At 38.5% G+C, this 21,276-nt stretch overlaps 1 protein-coding gene across 3 annotated transcripts in view; it reads left to right on the forward strand.

The window, feature by feature from the left end:
- The window catches only part of LOC130085185 (cytosolic carboxypeptidase 4), a 257,663-nt gene that overhangs the window by 101,594 nt on the left and 134,793 nt on the right, over positions 1–21,276 (forward strand). For all 3 annotated transcript variants that reach the window (XM_056250800.1, XM_056250801.1, XM_056250802.1), the window contains exons 6-9: positions 1,535–1,628; positions 12,231–12,268; positions 17,451–17,659; positions 18,012–18,180. In XM_056250800.1, the coding sequence (XP_056106775.1) occupies positions 1,535–1,628; positions 12,231–12,268; positions 17,451–17,659; positions 18,012–18,180 (510 nt within the window). The remainder of the gene's footprint in view (positions 1–1,534; positions 1,629–12,230; positions 12,269–17,450; positions 17,660–18,011; positions 18,181–21,276) is intronic.

Below are 21,276 nucleotides of genomic sequence, written 5' to 3' on the forward strand. Positions count from 1 at the left end.
TTAAAGTAGATGAGCTACACTCAAATAAGCTAAAGTAGCTTCTTTGACTCAAAAAACGTGAATTTTCAATACATTTTTGCATGAATTAATCTCAGTTGGGATGACTGTTTTAATCTTGAAAAGCTAACTAAATAAAAACTATAATATACACTTCTGTTTGGGTTTTAAAAGTCTCTTACGCTTGCCAACTGCATTTATTTGATAAAAAAATCCAGTAAAAACTAATATTGTAAAATATGACTAATTTAAAATAACTTTTAATATATTTTTAAATGTGCTACTTAATATATTTGTGGAAACCTTGATCATTTTTTTTCTGGATTCATTGATTAGAAAGTTCAAAAGAACAGCATTAATTTGGAATAGCAATAAGTCTACTGGCACTTTTGATTAATTTAATACACCCTTGCTGAATAAAGTCATTTCTTAAAAACAAGGAAAAAAGACAGACTTTTGAACGAAAGTGTAAAATTTAAAACAGCTCCCAACAATTCACATTTCACAATCTAAAAAAAAGGCTTTTCCATGATGAGAAGAGCCTCATTCCATTTTCATGTTCCATCACCTTACTTTCTGCCTGTGTACCTCTGCGGTTTCATATAATTCCTATATAACAGCTTTTTTGATGAACATCTGTTTATTTCTTTGTATCTATGGTTCTTTTCCCATCTTTCATAACAGATTTCCAGCTATAGAGCATTCAAGTGAAATTGCAAACCAAGCCTTAGTACTTATTGTGCCATTTGCTCAGGAACTTCATTACTGCTGTATTTATGGACCCGCCATATTAAAATCTAACTTAAAGATTCATATATTGTGTTTTTGCTCTACATGAGGTAGGAGGAGGTTTTCCCCCCACCTTTGATTTACTATTGGTATGCGATTCCACTAGTGCTTGTTTTTGTGGAGAATGCGATAACGGGTAATCGGCCGTAAAATGCAAATTGGCCTTTGTTGGGTTTTATTTCAAATGCAGTCGTCTTCTCGCTGTATGCGGAGTTGATAGTGTGGGGTCTGTTTATCAGTAATGTGACAGCTATCCTAAGAATGATACCAGCACGGGAAGTTCAGCTCTCAGGTTGTGACCGTGAGAAATGCACCTCTCAGTTATCGTCCCGAAAAGGCATCCAGAAGTCTTCTTCTTTTATGTTTTATCATAAAAGCTGAAATATATATATATTTTTGTTTTTTGAAACACTAGACGTACAGCCTGTGCTCTAGAACACTGAAGAGTTTCCGCTGTAGCAACCGTCAGTTTTTATGATGCTAGGTAGCTTGTAGCAAGCACACTATATTAATAGAAGAAATATCATCTGGGCACATGCCTTGTTTATAAGGATGAAGTTGGGACTCTAAAGGTGGTCTCTTTAAATTCCCCCTTGAGTCTATCTTTTGGAGAACGATCACCCCCACACAAGATTGACACGGGGATCCCGTATACAGCACTATGAAATGTTATATTTTCAGTTGGGTTCAGCAATGTTGCAAAGACTTTTCATATTGTGTTAATTACATACAGTATCTGGTGTTTTAGTGACCACTGCCGACTTGCTGGGGAAGAACCGAGGGCTGGATGTGGTCTTCAAGCTTATATCTCCACACACCACTAAACACTTACGCACCGTCAAGTGAGTATCAAATTTAATGTGGGTGCGTCATTGGCGTATGCTAATCTTGCTCCAACAGTTCTTGCGTGCTGGTCATTACATTACTCACGCATGCTTACATTAGTCAAACTATGCATACTGTAGATTTATATTATTTTTAGATAATTTTTTAGATAATTTAGATAATTTTTTAGATAATTTAGATAATTTTTTTTTTTTTTTATTATAATTATGACATACATAGACCCTGACCCTACCAGTATTATTTAGCTTTTTATTTTTACATTATTATTATTATTATTTATATATTAAATATATAAATAGTTATAATGTGGAATTTGCATAATAGTTAAATAAATAATTTGAGCTATTTATTGAATGCCTTTTTATAACTGCAGTGAGCCATGTATGACAATATTTCATATTATCAAGTTGATTTTAAATGGAAAAATAGCTACCACTATTTTTCTGTTTTAATATTATTATTATTATTATTATTATGTTTTTTTGTAGTTTTAGCAATGTTAATAATGATGCCATTTTTCATGCCATTTAATAAGTGCAATAATCTAAATAAGGGCATATATATATATATATATATATATATATATATATATATATCACCTGGAATCTAAGTGGGTCATAATTTGACTTTCAGTGATTTCAAATTCTTCCAACACCAGAAGGTCAGCAGTCAGGCGCTGCACAATGAGAGTCTCTGTCTCACCTGCAGGCACAACCCGACTCACCTTGCTATAATAAAGGCCACGGCATAATCCTAATGTCAAACCCTTGAAATAGCAGATGTTCTGCTAAATATTTGTGCTTTAAGGCCGGGCTTGTTTGTCGAAAATGGCAAGGTGACAAGGCCTTATTTTTTCTTTTTTTTCTTTTTCTTAAACCAGTTCTTAAAAATGGTTTCTAGTTTCAGTGAAGTTGCGCAACTTGACATTTTAGCTACTTCATTTTGTCGACTGTACGGGGCTGTGTGTTTGTTTGCTGCGCTGCATGTGGCATGACAGATTATCAAACCAAAAATGCTAACACAACTTTGAAGATGCGGCCCTCTGTGCTCTGGTCTTGTATAAACAGCGTAACTTGTAACTCATAGATCAAATCCAGTCCTGGGAAATTTGCATGCACGATACAACTCATTTTAGCAGTCATGCTCATTGAAATGCTAAGAACATGCTTGTTTACAGGGGTTTGGCAACTGTGTGCTGCATAGATATGTGTTAGCCAGGTGCTGATTGACAGTTACTAGCCTAACTTTGGTAAACAGTGCTTGACCTGCAGTGACAGGAAACGCATTCCCACATGAAGTGTGCAGCGCTTGTTGAGTGAGTCTTGATGCTGCACAGAGCAGCAAACCCTGATCCAAGCTGTGTTCTAATTCACACGGTCCCTACGCAGTGTACACTGTGTAGGGGATATCAGGAAAAGTGCATTTTCATTTCACAAAATGTATTATCATAAAAAAATGTGTGTAGTACTGTGCATTTAATGACTGGTGGATAGATTTTCTTCTGCTGGAATTCTGTAACATTATATTAAAAGAATTGCTGATCTTGTAACAGTTCCAAATATTATCATCTGGAAGATAAAACTCTGCACACATGCTGTTGGCAGCAGACTAGCCTTGTTGGGTAACTGTAGAGAGCCTAGAGAGGGCGCTGTACTTTCTTCTGCCAACTGTTGGAAAGCTGGACCGATTCCATATCAAGTTGCTGATAGGTCCCTGCACGCATACAGCGGATTACAGCAGAATGCCATCTAATTGGAATGCTCTCTCTCTTTCCTGTACACTTCCTGTCTTGTGGGAATTCTGACATGGACGCGCACCAGAGAAGAAAATCTGCAAGTGCGCCAAGCCGGCAAGCACATTTATCAGATGCGGGTGTAACCCAGTTCTAGACTTACATTGCATATTGTTGGTTTAATTTGACATTATCTGGCTCAGAGCTGTGCTCCTGGAGTTAAGCAGCCAGAGAGGGTCCTTAGGTTATCGCATGGACTCGGAGAGGCATTGATTAGCTCTAGTCTTTAGTTCAGATTTAAGAGCAGCTACACAATCAGCAGAAGCTCTGGCCACTAATTGGTCAGGCCGTCAATTAGACACTGATGCTTCACTTAACCTGTTGGCAGTGAGCACCAAATTAACAAGAGAATGAGGCAAGATAGCCTAGCCCTTTGGAGACTAGCGGAGATGGACTGTGCTCAGAATAACATACTAGCACACTAATATCTCTGCAATAGGCTTGTGTACTAGTTAGACAATGCAAATCTGTTTGATTTGATATTGTAATGATGATTATATATATATATATATATATATATATATATATCAAACATTATACTGTATATTTAATATTTATTTTAAAAATATATATAATAATTTTTTTTTATTAAGTAGGCTTGCTGCGATAGTCTGTGTTAATTGCACACCGATTACATCACTTGCCCGCCGCCACACCGCCTCCCACCGTCGTTTTGATTTTTTATAGTAATCATTATCACACAAAATAATTTAGTTTAGAGAACAGACACTTACAATTAAAAACTGAACGCATCTGCTCAGTTCAGCTTGAGCCGTACGAGAGTCGAGAGCACAGATCAGCAGCAGGAGTCAGATATCATCTATCACGTGACGAGAGGGAGACAAGCTGACTGACAAGACGATGGTGGAAGATTTGGTTTCAAAGTGAAATGTAAAAGCTCCTATTCAGCAATATTTTGGATTTAAACCCAATGCTAATAGGGAACCTGCAAACATTAATGAGGCCATCTGTAAAGCTCGCCTGATGAAGGTGGCAGCATCCGGAGGTAACACTTCTAATTTACACACACACACCTTCAAGCGCACCCACAAGAATGAGGCTGCCGTGCTAATTCGTTTTGCTAATAAAACCGTCTTATTCATTTTGGTAATAAAAGTTCTATGACATTGTACTGTTTTGTTGTTGTGTTTCTCATTAAGAATAATAATGAACCCACCTTTCAAGCAATTGCCTCCCTCGAATTACTGCTAATTTGCAAAAGAATGTGCACGGCCGCACAGGCATTCATAAGCGATTTAAGGCCCCGTCCACACTACTGCGTTTTCGTTTAAAAACTGAGACCTTTTGCTACGTTTGCACCTCCCGTCCAGACTAAAACGGAAAAAACAAAGACCTAAAACGGAGAAGTTTAGAAACGCTGCAGCTCCGTTTTGCGTTTTGAATCTCCGGAGGGCGTTTTAGTGAAGACGGGACAAAACGGAGGACTTTAGAAACGATGACGCAGAGGCTCACGCTCGGCTCTATGATTGGGTGTCATCAGTCAGCCACCTGATTCGTCAGCCACCCATCACATGTCAATCCGTTTCCTGTTTACACCGGCACGCGCATGCCCAGTGTTGGTGAATGGTCACGTGATCCGCGTTTTCAGGCGTTTTAATATGGACGGAGATCAATTCTAAAACGCTGGTGTGGACGGAGATCGTATTCCTTTAAACTCTACGTTTTTAAACGAAAACGCAGTAGTGTGGGCGGGGCCTCAAAGCGAGATGGAAAAGAGGGAAAAACTCCAACGCTAGTATGCAGTATTTATAGCACACTAATCAGTATAAGCAAGAATCTCGTTTTAAACATGGCCAGAGACCACTGGGACATGTTTTTCTTTTTGTTTTGTGATTACATATTTCACCTTTGAAACCTTTCAATGAACTGATCGCTCTGGGAAAGTTGCACTTTTGGATCCGGTTATCCCCCTTGGCAGAACTGTTTTTCCCACACTGAAATCATGTAAACTCAGAGTATAAATGTCATAAGCTGTTACATCCACACACACACTCCCTCTAGACTGCTGACAGCACTTCAGTATCACTTGAAAGGCTATATCTCTGTAATGCATACATCGGCTAGAAACGGCCTCTGAGGCCTTTACAGTGCGCTGCAAAGAGTTCCAATCTACGTTGAGAATTTCTCTCTGTTCACTCTCTGATAAATCTGGAAAAAAATCAAATACACAGGCAGAACAGATCGACAGATCTTCCATATTGTCAAATTTGTCTGCTGGCTTTCTGCTGACAGCCTGGCCTCATAGCTCAAATCCCTGCAGAACATCTGTGCACTGATGCTCGTAGTCCTACCGACTGATACCGCTTGTCATTTCAAAGAAGCGACAAGCCGTTTGCTTGGGGAAACGATGGCATTTGCCTGCCACCGAAATTGCAATACGCCGTTGTTTGCATTAATATCAGCAGCGTGACTCAAAGTCTCTGACTGCGGCTGAAGCGAGATATGATATGATTTCTTTATGGAGCTCCTAGTGTCCGCAAACAGAGAGGCTGTGGGTAAAGTGGCTTGACGATCCTGAGGACAGAATAGCAGTTTTGCGTCAGCGAGCTCCCGTCTGCTCAACCGCTGGGCTGTTTGTGCTCTCTTGCAGTTGGTGAACAGGGAGTGACATATTGACATTGTCTCTGTGATGGAGTCTTAACAATGTTGCTCGCTGTAGGGGTCCGGCTACATACTGGTGTATGTCAATGAGGTTTTCAAGATTTACAGTGCCATGGTGTGACCAAAGAAACAGGGAGTGAGAGACAACAAATTAGATGAAGTCTTGCATAGCCAGTGACTGACTGTCTATCTGTCAACGTTTGTTCTATCTATTTATCTGTCTGTAATTCTATCTATAACGTTTGTTTGTCCTTTCTATCATTTGTTCTGTATAATTTTTTTTGTGCTATATCTATCATTAATTTTTTTAAACGTTCCTTTGTCTTTATATCTCCTGCAAACTTGTTGCTTTTCAGAGAAATTTGACATTGCAGGTGCCTTGTATACGTGGGTTACCAGGGTAACCGTTATATTTCTGATGTTCCATAAGCCCACCTAGAGTAAAATTTTCATTTTCATTCAGCCCACAGCAAAAATGTACCCAAATTTTGTATGCAGCATACACAGTGTTGTTAACTGTAGGAATATAAATATAATCATTTCTAATTTACTCTTTTTTTTTCAACAGCTATTTTTACAGCTATTTAATGGTTTAGAATGCTACCGTAGACATTGCCCTATCCTGCCCATATGGTCTTAATCTAATTTGTGCAGGTCTTAAAAAAGTTATTAAAAAGCCTTAAAGTTAGGGTAGGCAATTTTCAGAGAGGCTAGCGATAGCGAGCTAGCTTTGAATCCCACCCTCCCTTCAGAGCGTCTCCAAAGCCACGCCTCCTTTGAAACACATGAACGCGTACAGCAGGGAGCAAACAAAAGCGTCATGAGAGACTGCGTTAAATGGACTGCATTTATATAGCGCTTTCACAGACCCAATGGCCACCAAAGTGCTTTACATTTGCCTCACATTCACCCATTCACACACTCATTCATACACCAACGGCGGTGTCTGCCATACAAGGCGCCATCCAGCTCGTTGGGAGCAGCCGGGGTTAGGTGTCTTGCTCATGGACACCTCAACACTTGGTCAGGTGGAACTGGGGATTGAACCACCAACCTTTCGGTTCGCAGACAACCTACATAAACAACTGAGCCACTGCCGCCCCTTAAACTAACTCATATGTCAAAGCACAGAACATTTTAAAATGTTTATGTTCATAAAATATTGTAGAGCACTGACCTGTACCACCTGACTGCTGCAGATTCATTTCGGCATTTATAGTGTTGACACTGAAACACATAAATTCATGTCACAAACTGCTCCGGTTATAATGTCACAGGTTTCCATCTCTTACAAATTGCTGAAGTTAACGTGTGAATGCAGCATCACGCTGTTTTGTGGTTTTGGTTCAGGAGGAACTGTAAAAGGTGACTGCTGTTTCGGTTGCGGTGTTCGGTGACTGACGTCTGTCTAACTCTGCATAGCATGAAACGCACTGATGATGTGTGATGTTTGCAGTGGTGGACGAAGTACACATACCATGTACTTGAGTAAAAGTAAAGATACTCAAGGTAAAATATTACTCAAGTAAAAGTAGAAGTGCTGCCTTTAAACATTCACTTGAGTAAAAGTACAAAAGTATTTGCCTTCAAATGTACTTAAGTATCCAAGTACTTTGATTTTTTTATGGCTATAATGTCCTATTATAATTTGACTCAAGACTCTTGCTTAACTCAGTCTAAGTGAAGACTAATGTCACTCTTGGCACACCAATCTATTAATGAAATGACATTAATTAGTCTGATATATATATATATATATATATACTGTATATATATATATATATACACTCACCGGCCACTTTATTAGGTACCCCATGCTAGTAACGGGTTGGACCCCCTTTTGCCTTCAGAACTGCCTCAATTCTTCGTGGCATAGATTCAACAAGGTGCTGGAAGCATTCCTCAGGGAGTTTGGTCCATATTGACATGATGGCATCACACAGTTGCCGCAGATTTGTCGGCTGCACATCCATGATGCGAATCTCCCGTTCCACCACATCCCAAAGATGCTCTATTGGGTTGAGATCTGGTGACTGTGGAGGTCATTTTAGTACAGTGAACTCATTGTCATGTTCAAGAAACCAATTTGAAATGATTAGAGCTTTGTGACATGGTGGAAGTAGCCATCAGAGGATGGGTACATGGTGGCCATAAAGGGATGGACATGGTCAGAAACAATGCTCAGGTAGGCCGTGGCATTTAAACGATGCCCAATTGGCACTAAGGGGCCTAAAGTGTGCCAGGAAAACATCCCCCACACCATTACACCACCACCACCAGCCTGCACAGTGGTAACAAGGCATGATGGTTCCATGTTCTCATTCTGTTTACGCCAAATTCTGACTCTAACATCTGAATGTCTCAACAGAAATCGAGACTCATCAGACCAGGCAACATTTTTCCAGTCTTCAACTGTTCAATTTTGGTGAGCTCTTGCAAATTGTAGCCTCTTTTTCCTATTTGTAGTGGAGATGAGTGGTACCCGGTGGAGTCTTCTGCTGTTGTAGCCCATCCGCCTCAAGGTTGTGCGTGTTGTGGCTTCACAAATGCTTTGCTGCATACCTCGGTTGTAACGAGTGGTTATTTCAGTCACTGTTGCCCTTCTATCAGCTCGAACCAGTCTGGCCATTCTCCTCTGACCTCTGGCATCAACAAGGCATTTCCGCCCACAGAACTGCCGCTCACTGGATGTTTTTTCTTTTTCGGACCATTCTCTGTAAACCCTAGAGATGGTTGTGCGTGAAAATCCCAGTATATTAGCAGTTTCTGAAATACTCAGACCAGCCCTTCTGGCACCAACAATCATGCCACGTTCAAAGTCACTCAAATCACCTTTCTTCCCCATACTGATGCTCGGTTTGAACTGCAGGAGATTGTCTTGACCATGTCTACATGCCTAAATGCACTGAGTTGCCGCCATGTGATTGGCTGCTTAGAAATTAAGTGTTAACGAGCAGTTGGACAGGTGTACCTAATAAAGTGGCCGGTGAGTGTATATATATATATTTGAATTGAATTAATTTTTTGTGTGTTTAATTTTGGAGGGAAGGGGAATGTTCCCATAAGGTATAAAACATTTACAGTATTTACTGTATATATTTTTCTCCAGCGCCTATGGTCATAATTTAACATCTTAATGTTATGATACATTCACATAAACCTGCACAACGCCATTAAATATATACACACACGCGCGCACACACACACACACACACACACACACACACACACACACATACATACATACAGTATATATATATATTATATATTCTATGTAATGGGAGCAGCCAATTTCCCTCCAAAGTTAAACACAAAAACGTATTAATGCAGTGTTTCTCCTAGGCTACTCCCCAGAAAAAAAAAAGCTATTATATGCAAGTCATTTCAGTGGTAACGTAAGCAATGTACATTATGCGTCATAAGTTTACCGATAATTGCTGCAATAACAGCTGCTGCTCTCTGTCCCTCTTAAAATCATTGTCAACGCGATTTGTTCTGAACTATTGAGAGCTACACGAATGACGTGACCACGCGGCGGCGAGATCACTGTCACAACCATCTATGTTCGCAACTCTCATATTTAACGGCTCTGGTTCGCGCTTAGTAGATACCGCCAAGGCAAGTTCAAAACAAAGCGCGCGCGCTGTACTGTGATTGGTGGCTCGTTTGACCAGTTACGTTTTTATCCACTCACAAATAAAAAGGAACGACTGATTTTGAAAATGTAGTAGAGTAAAAAGTAAGATATTTGACTTTGAAATGTAGTGGAGTTAAAGTAAAAGTCTCCCAAAATGTAAATACTTGAGTAAAGATACGCAAAAAAGCTAGTACAGTAACGAATTACATTTACTTCGTTACTGTCCACCATTGGATGTTTGCACTAGCAGGGTGTCATGGAGGTATGCAAATATATATGCTGACAGGCAGGTGGACATCGTATCATTGCATTCAATACAATGATTGGGCGGACATTTTATATTCCTACGCCTTCCACAGATGATATATATATATATATATATATATATATATATATACATATAAATACATTTAGACCACTTAACTTAGTGATTGCTAACAGGATGAGAAGAGATTTTGAACCAACATGAAAACAAATCTGGAACAAATTACCCTGCCTCTAAATTTGATATTAAAAACGGCAGATTTCCTGAATTCATCAAATGAGATCAGACTTGTCCAGATCCAAGTTCTTTCAGGTTTTGGGTGGAACATGCATCAGATAGTCAGTGAACGGAATATTTAAGACTGCATGAAGCACAACAAAAAATAGTCTGACAATTGAATGGCAAGGGCAGCAGTTTTCACAGCCAGATACCCCATGTAGATAATAGCCCCAATGTTGTTGTTCACAGTGCATGTGGTTTGAACACACATGGTCTTGACATTGATCTGCTCAGTGTCGTATCTCGATCCCACCGGTGATGATAACGTGGTCCATCGCTGCAGCGTGACCCCTATCAAAAGCTCTCCAAGATGATTCCAATTGTGATGTGATGAGAGTCGAAATTGGCTTGATAATGTTGTTTGTGAGGATGGCACAAAGAAGTCTGTTGTGCCGCGCACACGAAGGACCGAGATGCACCTTTTTTGTTAAAAAGAAAACGGACCTAAAAGCCCAAGCGTAAAGATGCACAATGGAATGATTAATGAGGGGAAATGAGAGGTACAGATGGTGCTCAACCAGAATAAGTATTTTGTCGCTGTGGGTAGCGCCACCGTTTCTGCGGCATTTGCAGCTTTTGACCACTAAGAGGCTCTTTAACCATAGACTTTTACAGGTTGTTATCAGGGCGAACATATCAAAGCGCATTTGCCAATGAAATAGATTTGACGGTTGCAGTCGGTGGATAATCTTAAATTGGAACTAAGAAAAATATTGTTGTTAAATATGATGTGAGCAAATTTAGGAGGCAATAATAGGCATACTTTTGAACTTGTGTATGCGTTTGTTATTTAGAACAAATTCAAGCAGCATAGTAAACAAACAAAACTGAGAGCCTGTGTTTACGTTTTACTGTAGGTTTCACAGTACTACCGTATTTTAGATTTGTACACATTAACAGGTATGCAGTGTTATTTATATCATTGAATCCTTTGATATTATTCTTGCCATAGAATATAGAAAAGGTGGTTTACTTTGTATGGGAGTATTAAAAGTGGTAGCCTGTTTGTGGTAGATTTATATGTTAATACTGTCACTACATTATTTAATATTTGTCACAAAAACAAATATTTTGAATTTTTCATTTAATAATTCGCTAATAAAATGCTACACATTTCATCAGTTCACGTATATTCTTTTAATTATTGTCTGTCCTTTTTTGTAACAGGACAGATAACTACTCCTGCACATGACATCCAGACCTATACATCTGTCCATTAATTAAGAAATCGTTGAGCACTTTTTAGTTAGTTAAAATGTGAACATGTTGTATTTATTCATAATTCATATTAACAAGACATGAATGAATAAAACGTGGCCACGACTGAACTAAAGCAATGGAACGAAAACAAAGGGACGGATGGGTTAATCAGAATAAAGTATTTGTTTGGCTCAGTCTCAAATGGTGCACTTGAGTGTAGACTTCTTTCTTTCTTTCTTTCTTTCTTTCTTTCTTTCTTTCTTTCTTTCTTTCTTTCTTTCTTTCTTTCTTTCTTTCTTTCTTTCTTTCTTTCTTTCTTTCTTTCTTTCTTTCTTTCTTTCTTTCTTTCTCTTAATTTCTGTTCCTTGTTTTTTCATCTCAGAAACTCAATAACATAGCTTGCTCTCTCCCCATATTTCAAGACAGAATTGTGTCACCCGACTGGCCAGTGGTGATATTTATTGGCAGATTGTTGCAAAGCCATTCACAATTATTCTACGTTCGCCCCATGTGTATTGGGTACAGGAATATGTAGACTATGCTGAATCAGCAGCCCTGTCTCTGCAAAATAAATGCTCAGGATCACAATGACAGCAATCTTTTTTTATTTATTTATATATTTTTATAAGGCAGCAGTCTCTCCACCACCCCACCAGCTAAGTGCAGCTGGAAGTGTGCCCATGGTACTTAGCTTTATGTGTTTTCAGAGGGGGGATAGAATGGGGCGTGCATGACACAACTGCAGAAATGAAATGCCTCATATACATTTTTTAATGTCAGATGTGTTTTCTTTTTTTTCACAGGGCGGCCACCGATGCTTTTGCTGCAATGTTATGCTCAAGTAAGTTTTTTTTTTCTTTTCTCTTTTATGAAGACCAAGTATGGTAACCCATACTCAGAATTTGTCCTCTGCATTTAACCCATCCAAGTTAGTGCACACACATTAGGAGCAGTGACACTACACACACACACCCGGAGCAGTGGGCAGCCATTTGCTGCGGCGCCTGGAGAGCGATTGGGGTTAGGTGCCTTGCTCACGGGTATTGAAAAATTAACCCGAATCCTTCGGGTTACCAGTCTGACGTTACCACGACTGCCTTTTGCTTTATGTTTTATGAACATGCTGGGTGCATTACAACAATATTTCTGGGGACTTGTTCTCCCAGCATGCTTATGCTGTGATTGTGGTTTGAGACACCATAGCTCTGTTCCAAAACATATAAATAAAGCAAATTGAAGTGAGAAAAAATTAAATGGTAATTAAAATATACATTTTTAGAAATTATAGGTATTATAAGTGAGATCATAAGCAGAACTGCGTGCCGTTACTGTTTATTGTTGTTTTTTTTTTGTGATGGTTGTTCATGAGTCACTTGTTTGTCCTGAAGAGTTAAACTGTTCCTCAGAAAAATCCTCCAGCCAATTCTTTGGATTTCCAGCATCTTTTGCATATTTGTAACCTATTATTTTGAGATTCATCTTTTCACAATGAAGACAATTTAGGGACTCATAAACTACTACGAAAGCTGCAAACATTCAGTGATGCTCAAGAAGGAAACACCATGCATTAAGAGCGTGAAAACTTATGAACAGGATGAAGATTTTTCTATTGTTTGCTTAAAGATTAGGACTGCCCTTCAGAAGCTACAGAAGAAACTTACATGTTTCCCAGAAGACAAACTAAGTACAATTTACCCTTTTTTTTCTCGAATTAAAAAAGTTTCCCTGCTAAATGCATTGTGTTTCCTCCTTGAGCATCAGTGAATGTTTTCAGATTTACCTAGTTTACTGTTCAAGACAAACAAGGGACTCATAAACATCCATCACAAGACATAAAACAGTCATGGATCATCTGGGTTAAAATAAATAGAATTTTGAAGTTTCTGGCATTGTGTGTGTGAAGCTGATTTATTAGATTTTAGACATTTTCATAAACAGTTTAACATTAAAATATGAGATGCTGCTTCAAAACAAGCACCCTCTCTGCACCATGATAAAAAAAGTTTATTTTTTACCTTAAGAATCACATACTCAACCCAAAACAGAGTAAAAATTTGTTACTTTTTTTGCTTTTAACAGAATAGAGCAGGAGCAGAGAATATGCAGCTATTTATCCATCTTCTTAACCCTCTTGTATACTAGCACACTCTACCTGCAGTTGATCTATGGTCCTGCAGGGGGCAGTGTGACTCTGTGAGTCTCGTCCTGCGCTCTCCCATTGAGAACACAGGCGCTGCACCTGTTGATGCTCTGCAGTCTGCGAGCCTGTGAAGAACACAATGCTCTGTGGGGCTTTTAGGAGCCTCCTCTAAAAGAAACACGTCTGGCCAGTGATGCCGCAATTAATTCTCCTCCGTCGGGCAAAGCTAAGTCGACTGTGCCTTTTTGTCTGCTTGCTTTTTATTTCTCCGGAGGACGTGGCGAATGCTTGATAATCATCTAACGTGGCCATATTTCCTTCAGCGAGCTTTGCAGAAATATTGTCATGTTTTCTACGTGTCAGATCTGCGCTGCAGCATTTGTAACAGTGATTATGAGAGAACGAATCTCCTGAGTCCGCGATGACAGGACATTTTCATATTCTGAGACATCACATTCCATATTCCACTGTTCCAGACCTTGCTTTTAACTCCTAGAAAATCCTAAGGCTACATTAGCTGCACCAAAAATTCCTTCTAGAAGTCCAAGCCTGATAGAAACCATCGCAGGCATTAATATTTCAGATTGCTGTATTTGTGCAAGTCATAGAACTGCAGTGTTCTTAAGTTCATGACTCCCATACCGGGAGCTCTGGAGGGATACGAGCCAAAGAAGTAGATTCACAACACACACCTTCAAGTTTCAGCTCTCTCCGTTATAAAGTATTATTCCCAAGGCTCCGGAACTACCCAGAACAACATGAAAGTGTTGTTCTTTTTCCCTTATTTCCTTTTGTAATTCCATCACCGAATGGTTTGCGTGCATGGAAGTAAATACCGTTGACCTTCATATCGCAAACACTCCCGCTGCTCTCTGCCACGGCCTCCATTAGATGCGCTGAGTGCACAGAGCGATTGGCCGCTTTCCAACCCCTTCAACAGAAGCAAGGAGACTCTGGGCTCAGAGTCCTGCGAGCTCCCTCGCATGGAGGCCCCTGCCCTTCTCTGAGCGTCTTCGGCTTGAGAGATTTATGGAGAAACCAGCCGAATACGGAGCTTGGAGGATTTCTCTTAAAACAAGGAGAGTGGAAATTCTTTTGACAGTTTCGCAGGTGGGCTTTCAAACATTGATTTAATAATGTCAGTTCAATCCTGGAAAGAGATCAGTGGAAGACACACAGTGAATCTGAAACAAATCCTCTGCACAGACAGATAGACGCATAGATAGATAGATAGTTTTAGGTGTTTATGAAATCCCAGAGGTGGACTCTTAAAAAAAAACATTTGCATAGGTTGTGGGCACAAAAATACTTCCATTTAATTGTACACACGAACTACAATATTCACTTCACCAACAGCATTGTGATGAGCTGTTTGTCTCTTTGTAATGCAATTAGTGAATCTTTGAAACCACAAAGCAGATCAACATGAAGTAGTTGGTCCCAAATGGACTCAAGGTTCAGTGCAGTGCTGTAAGTCAAACATTTAGTTAATTTGAATAAAGAGTTTGGCTTCGGTTTATCTGCTGATAGAGCTCACCAGTGACCTCGTTCTTTAGCTGATTCTTTTGCGTAGCCTTAATATTTGAAACATTTCTTTAATTTAAATCTGTGTTTATTGTTTTCTCTATTTTTATTTTCTAAATTTCATAATTATTTATTTTATATTTAATTATTTTGCATTTATATTTTTTTACACTATATGCTATAGTTTTTTCCCACACATTTATATATATATATATATATATATTTTATATAGTGCAGCGTTGCACGAATTTTATGGAGAAGATGATCCGCAATGTATTTCGACAACCTCCATCCAAGGAGTCTGACAAAGCAAAAAAAACGGACCCATTTACCCAATATTCGTGCGCTATGTATTTTTATGTTTATTTGAGTATCTTCCTGTTAATCTTCCTTTGCCATGTTAATGCCCAACTCTAGTAGACAACATAACAGCTCACTGCATTACTAAAATGGCTCACTAGTTTTTAAACCCTTTAAACAGCTTTGAATTAAGTGTTTATTCCAATAAAACATTGAATACTTAGTGAAGCAATGGGTAACACTTTATTTTGATGGTCCCTTTTGAACATTCTGTTGACTATAAGTAACTTCGCAACTACCTCTCATTAGAGTATTAGTAGACTGTCTGCTTAATATCTGCCAACTCTTTATTGTGATGCTCCTCCAACAGACATTCTACAGACTATAAGTAACTTTGCAAGTACATCAACTTATTCTAACTCTAACCCTACCAATCTACTAATACTCCACTAACACTCTAGTGAGAGTTAGTAGAGATGTAGGTGCAACGTTACTTATAGTCAACTGAATGTGTTAAAGGGACCATCCAAACAAAGTGAAACCCAGCAATGATGAAAATATAAATTAATCTTTCTTTTTTTTATTCATTTAAAGCTGTAACTGAATGAGTCACTCTTTGAATCCCTATAGGAGACAGCTTGTGTTTGTAATGTGACCATTTTTATATTAGATATTAGAAGTTAATTATGTCATCAAACTTGGTTGCTAAGATACAGATTATTGGCACAAACAAATAATTGCATCTCTGGGTGTGGGAAATATTGTATATGTACAAGGGCAACCTAATTGTGACAGTAATAGGGGGGACTGTAGTATCAAACGGTTCATTAGTCAGTGCACTTAAAAGGTCAATGTTTTTTTTTTCTTTCTTTTCACTATTATTATTTTGTTCATATTCATATTTTATTTCAGATTTTATTTTATATTATTTCCTATATTTGTATTTATGCTATATTTATGTGTGGATGCCTCATGCACTCATATTTCATAATGGCACTGTACTTTTATAAGCTACAACAAAGATGCATGATGCATATTACACAGCGACGTTATTGATACCAGCTAGCTTGACCTCGTAATTTCGTCACAAGTAATTGAGTCATCAGTGTCCTAATGGTTAGTAGAACAAGACCCTTGCTAGTGGCAGTATTCTAGTTCACAATATACTGATTCACGACATAGAGAACTAAGGGGCGCTATGAGACATAACCGTGCTTTACCTCAGGCATCAGACCTGTCACTGACTTAAAGAACGGAAATTAAGTCTTCGCCTAGAGTGGCTCTCTCTCCGCCATCTTGTTTTTGATCTCATTTAACCTTTTGTGCCACACTGAGAAATCTTTTCGCTCTGACAGGCAGAGTCACATGCCTTTTTGTTCCCTCTCCATCATCCCAGTGTTATTGCATTCTGTTGATATGGCTCTTTAGTGCCCGAATGATGTATGTTCTTATTACATTTTATTAATACATAGCACAACAGAGCGTGACATGAGAAAGTAAGAGAGAAAGAGAGGTCAATTTGAATATGAATGATACATACAGATGCTTCCAATAAATATTAGCCTGTCTCTAACATGCTAACTAGCAAAAAAGCTTCTTTCTCCTCAAAAACAAATTTGGCATGTATTCAAATGGACACTGTGTTCTTGGTTAAATTAATGTCAGCCTCTTAGACTTTAATTATTCAAAAGCCTTATGGACAAAGGACTTGGAAAGAGTGATAATGAATGATATACATCTTGGTCATTAAGACCAGGACAAATAATAAAGCTAATGAGTATGAGCAGTATTTACAGTGGTAAATAGAAAAGTAGAGTCGTTACTAACTTGGCTACATTTCTCAAATGTTACCTTTACTATTATCATGTCCAGTCACAAACACATTTTCTTTCCAATAAGAAGGGATGTTACAAAACATGCTGCTAAATTGTCTTTTTTTCTCAGTAGTATAAACTTTGGTCTGGCTGGAAAATGAATCCATTATTAAGATTTTAGAGAGAATAAATCAATGTTTACTGTGTGATTAAATATGCAGAATTTTCTTTGTGTTCTTCTACAGAGGTCAACTGTCGGACTGCCTTCGCAAAAGGCTACATCGCAGATCTCCTGAAGGTGTACGAAGACTGGCACAACAACGACGCCAACCTTAAAAACATTCCTATCCGTAGAGCCCTACTGCATTGCCTGCACCGTGCCGCCAACTCAGATGTGGGCAGACACGCCATGGTCGCCGAAGGTGGCATTAGTCTTCTCTTCCAGACCACTCAGGTGATATTTCAGCCCACTTTGGTCTCAAAGTTCTCGTAACATCTCATATTGTGATATTTTTTTGTGTTTGAACTTTTTTTTTTAAAAAATTTTTTTTTTTACTACCTTCCGTAATTACATTTCTCTGTTCCTCATCATTGCCAATCATTTGCCTTTATATCACAGTGATTTTTATCGACCTTGCTAAGTAAACCAGCCCCAGTCGCTTCCAGATGATGCTCTAACTGTCTGTTAATGTGCTGTAAAGAAGCACATTTTTGCTTTTGCTACATATTTTGCCCAGAGGAAAAGTTGTTTGGAGATCACATGTAGCACCTTGAAGTATTTCTAACTGATTACGTTTCGTCTGAAGACCTGCTTGACCATGAAAGGTCTTGAATCTCTGGTGGAACCAGCGATCCAGCTGATGAGGAAGTGCAATCCCAAAGTCCCTCTTCCACTGACCTCAGATAAGAGTGCCTACAGCTTTCCTCTTCCTGGGAGGCCTGTCGATGACTGGGATGCTGATTTAGGACTTTACGGTAAGGTTTATGTTCCCTGGGTTTTTAAGCCAGCTTCTTTATTGCACTGCCAAACACCCAACAGTTACTATTATTCTCCTCGCACAGTCTGTCCGTGAGGGACACTGAGTCTGTCCCACTAGAGATATTTAGCCTTTACACACTGCCTTTGGCTATTAGTGCCTGACAAAGTCCTTATCGGCCAGGCCAAATTTGCCCCTGTTATCACACAGGCGCTGGGCATTTAATGAGTCTAGAAAATTCTTTCAGCCAACACAATATATCCCATTTTTCCTCTATTAGACTTCTATAGTAGGAGTAGTATAGTGCAGAGTATGCGAGTTTGGAAAGTTTGAAAGTATTTATATCCATACCTCTCATTGGTTCCTTCCAAGCAACGAATTGTTATTCATAACTAATAATACAATTATCAACAAATATATAAACCAGACAAAACAGACAACAGACAAATTGAATTTAATTCAAAACTGATTTAAATTTGACACTTCCATGTTCAATTTAAATTATTTTTCTATATATTACCTTATTTTCGAGGAAATAGGTCACACCTGACTATAAGTCGCACGGTCAAAATGACATTGTTGAGAGAGAAAAAAAACTCACTGATAAGTTGCATTGTGTAACGTTTAGTGTCCAAGGATGATGAAGGAAAATGAAGGTAGTTTAATAAATACAGCAAAAATAGATAATCCAATGAGAAAACACAACGCTTTCAGTGTGCATAGCACAAACAATACCGGACAATTGAAAGGAGCACAAAGAGGAACTTAAACAGTGATAATGACAACATAACGAACAGGTGTGATAATTAGATGACAACTGATGCCTGCTGGGAAATTAGGAACAAAGGAAACACAGGAAACAGGTAACTGATGAATGCAAACTAAAAGTCCATGAAAACACATCTAAACACACAGATTGTGACACATCGGTATATAAGTCACATTTTATTATTACATTCAGAAATGATGTAAAATACCAATAAATAAAATTAAACATTTACAAACTTTACAAACGTTAATAAATCCTTTTTAAATTGAATGGTATTCCGAACAGAACAAGAATGAAAAAGACATAATTATTATAGAATTCATTATAAACAAATGAATTAATTTAAAGCGCAACTACTGCAATGTGGGTAATGCACGCTTATTTACTTCTCTCATTTGACACAAATCGAAATGTGTGCTATGCTTATTCAATTATACAATTATTAGTAATATTATTATTGTATTACTTATTGTAAATATATAATAATAATTGATAAAATTATTCATTCAAATGCACATATTTTTTGGATATTCTCACATATTTTATTTCATAGCCATACAAGCCATACAAGTTGTGATCATTCAGACCTTTGCTGTGAAGTAAATGTCAAGACTGACCCTTGTGAAAGCAGGCAATGTGAGGTATCAGTTGTTCTAAACCAGATTCAGAGGCCATTTTGACTAAGATGCTGTTTTTTCTAACTCTTATGCTGTACAGCAGTATTGGGCATAAATGAACTACAGTACAACCCTCTTTTGGCAGACGTGTTTCTTTTTGACTAGGTCATCTTATGCAAATGTTCTCTTTGAACAAGGTCAGAACCCGAGCAGCCGTAAACAGAGTAAAGGAAAACAAGAAACGGAAGATATGCTTGGCCAGAGAACAGCAGATTGCTCTTCGCTGACCCACAATACAATAGTCTATACTCACTTGTTTCGCAGGGAGCTCTGAGGTGGTTGCCCGGGCAACACTGCCCAATGACACTGTGGGTGCTCGACTCACTACAGCATAGTGAAGAGTGTTAGTGTGCACGTTTTTATATATGTACGTACCACACATCTCCACCACATGTATTAATGCGTTAATACCGCTTTTCTCTGCACAAGAGTCTAGAATATTGTTGTTCAACACACTTTTCATACGTAACACCTTATAGATTCAGACACCACGTAAGAGGTTTCCTGCTGGGCCGTTCTCACTAATGAGTTTCCCATTGCTTTTATCTCGAGCAAGGGTGCTGGAGAGCTGGGAAGGCCGATATCAGACCGAACTAAATGATTATCTGTTTATCGTAATAAATAGTGCGGTTGACTTTTTTTACCCGCCGGGATGATACGTGTTGCCGCCCCTATCTGGTTTGAGATAACGCTGTGACCCATCCTGCTTACTAATCGAGAAGTTTCTGCAGGTTTTTCGCACTCTTAACATGCTAACCGCTAATGTTAGCATCTTTGCTGACGACAAACCCTTCTAAACTGAAAGATACGAGTGACCCATAACACTGAGCTTATTTGCTGTCCAATCTGGCCAGGCAGATAAGATGATGTTAATCTCCAAGACGATTGGACTGTAGCTGTAGTACTTCCTTGTTGCCCTGTTTCGTCTGTTTTATTAGCGTTTAGCTGCGAAAATCACAGGAAAACACCCTTAGGTGATGTAAGAGATTACGCAGTGATTTAGTGTTTAGTATTAATCTGTTATATATAACTATTTTAAAACCCTAACATTTTATTTTGATGGTCCCTTTTGAATATTATTCTAACCCTAAACTTACCAGTCCTACTAATACTCTATTAACACTCTAATGTGAGTTATTAGACATGTAGGTGTAACGCTACTACATAGTCAACAGAATGTGTTGTAAAGGGACCATCAAAATAGAGTGAAACCAAAAATCTTAAACCAGCCTAAGGTGGTTTGCTGGTCTTAGCTGTCCATCAAGCTTATTAGGCTAGCCTATTTTGATGGGTTTAGAGGGGTTTAGGGAGCTAGGAGACCTGCTAAATCCACTTAAACTAGCAAAGCTAAGCTTAGACTTGTTTAACACTAAATTTTTAACACTGTTCTAACAGCAAAATAACTTAATGTGATTTTGACATTTTAGCAATGCTGCCATTAACATTATTAGCTCTCATAAACTGGGTTATATTAATTCACATCCTCCCTCTAAAATATATGACTCATCCTAATTTATCCCACAGTCAATTTACACTTCATCCACACCAAATAAAATACATTGAACACACTTAAAAAAAAATTATGTAACCACTAACCAGTCATTTGGTTTAGCAGAGGTTGTTATAAAATTAAATCGATTTTAGTGTT

Source organism: Rhinichthys klamathensis, unplaced genomic scaffold (assembly GCF_029890125.1).
Source record: "Rhinichthys klamathensis goyatoka isolate OS25496 unplaced genomic scaffold, OSU_Roscu_1.1 h1tg000076l_1, whole genome shotgun sequence".
NCBI classification, from domain to species: Eukaryota; Metazoa; Chordata; class Actinopteri; order Cypriniformes; family Leuciscidae; genus Rhinichthys; species Rhinichthys klamathensis.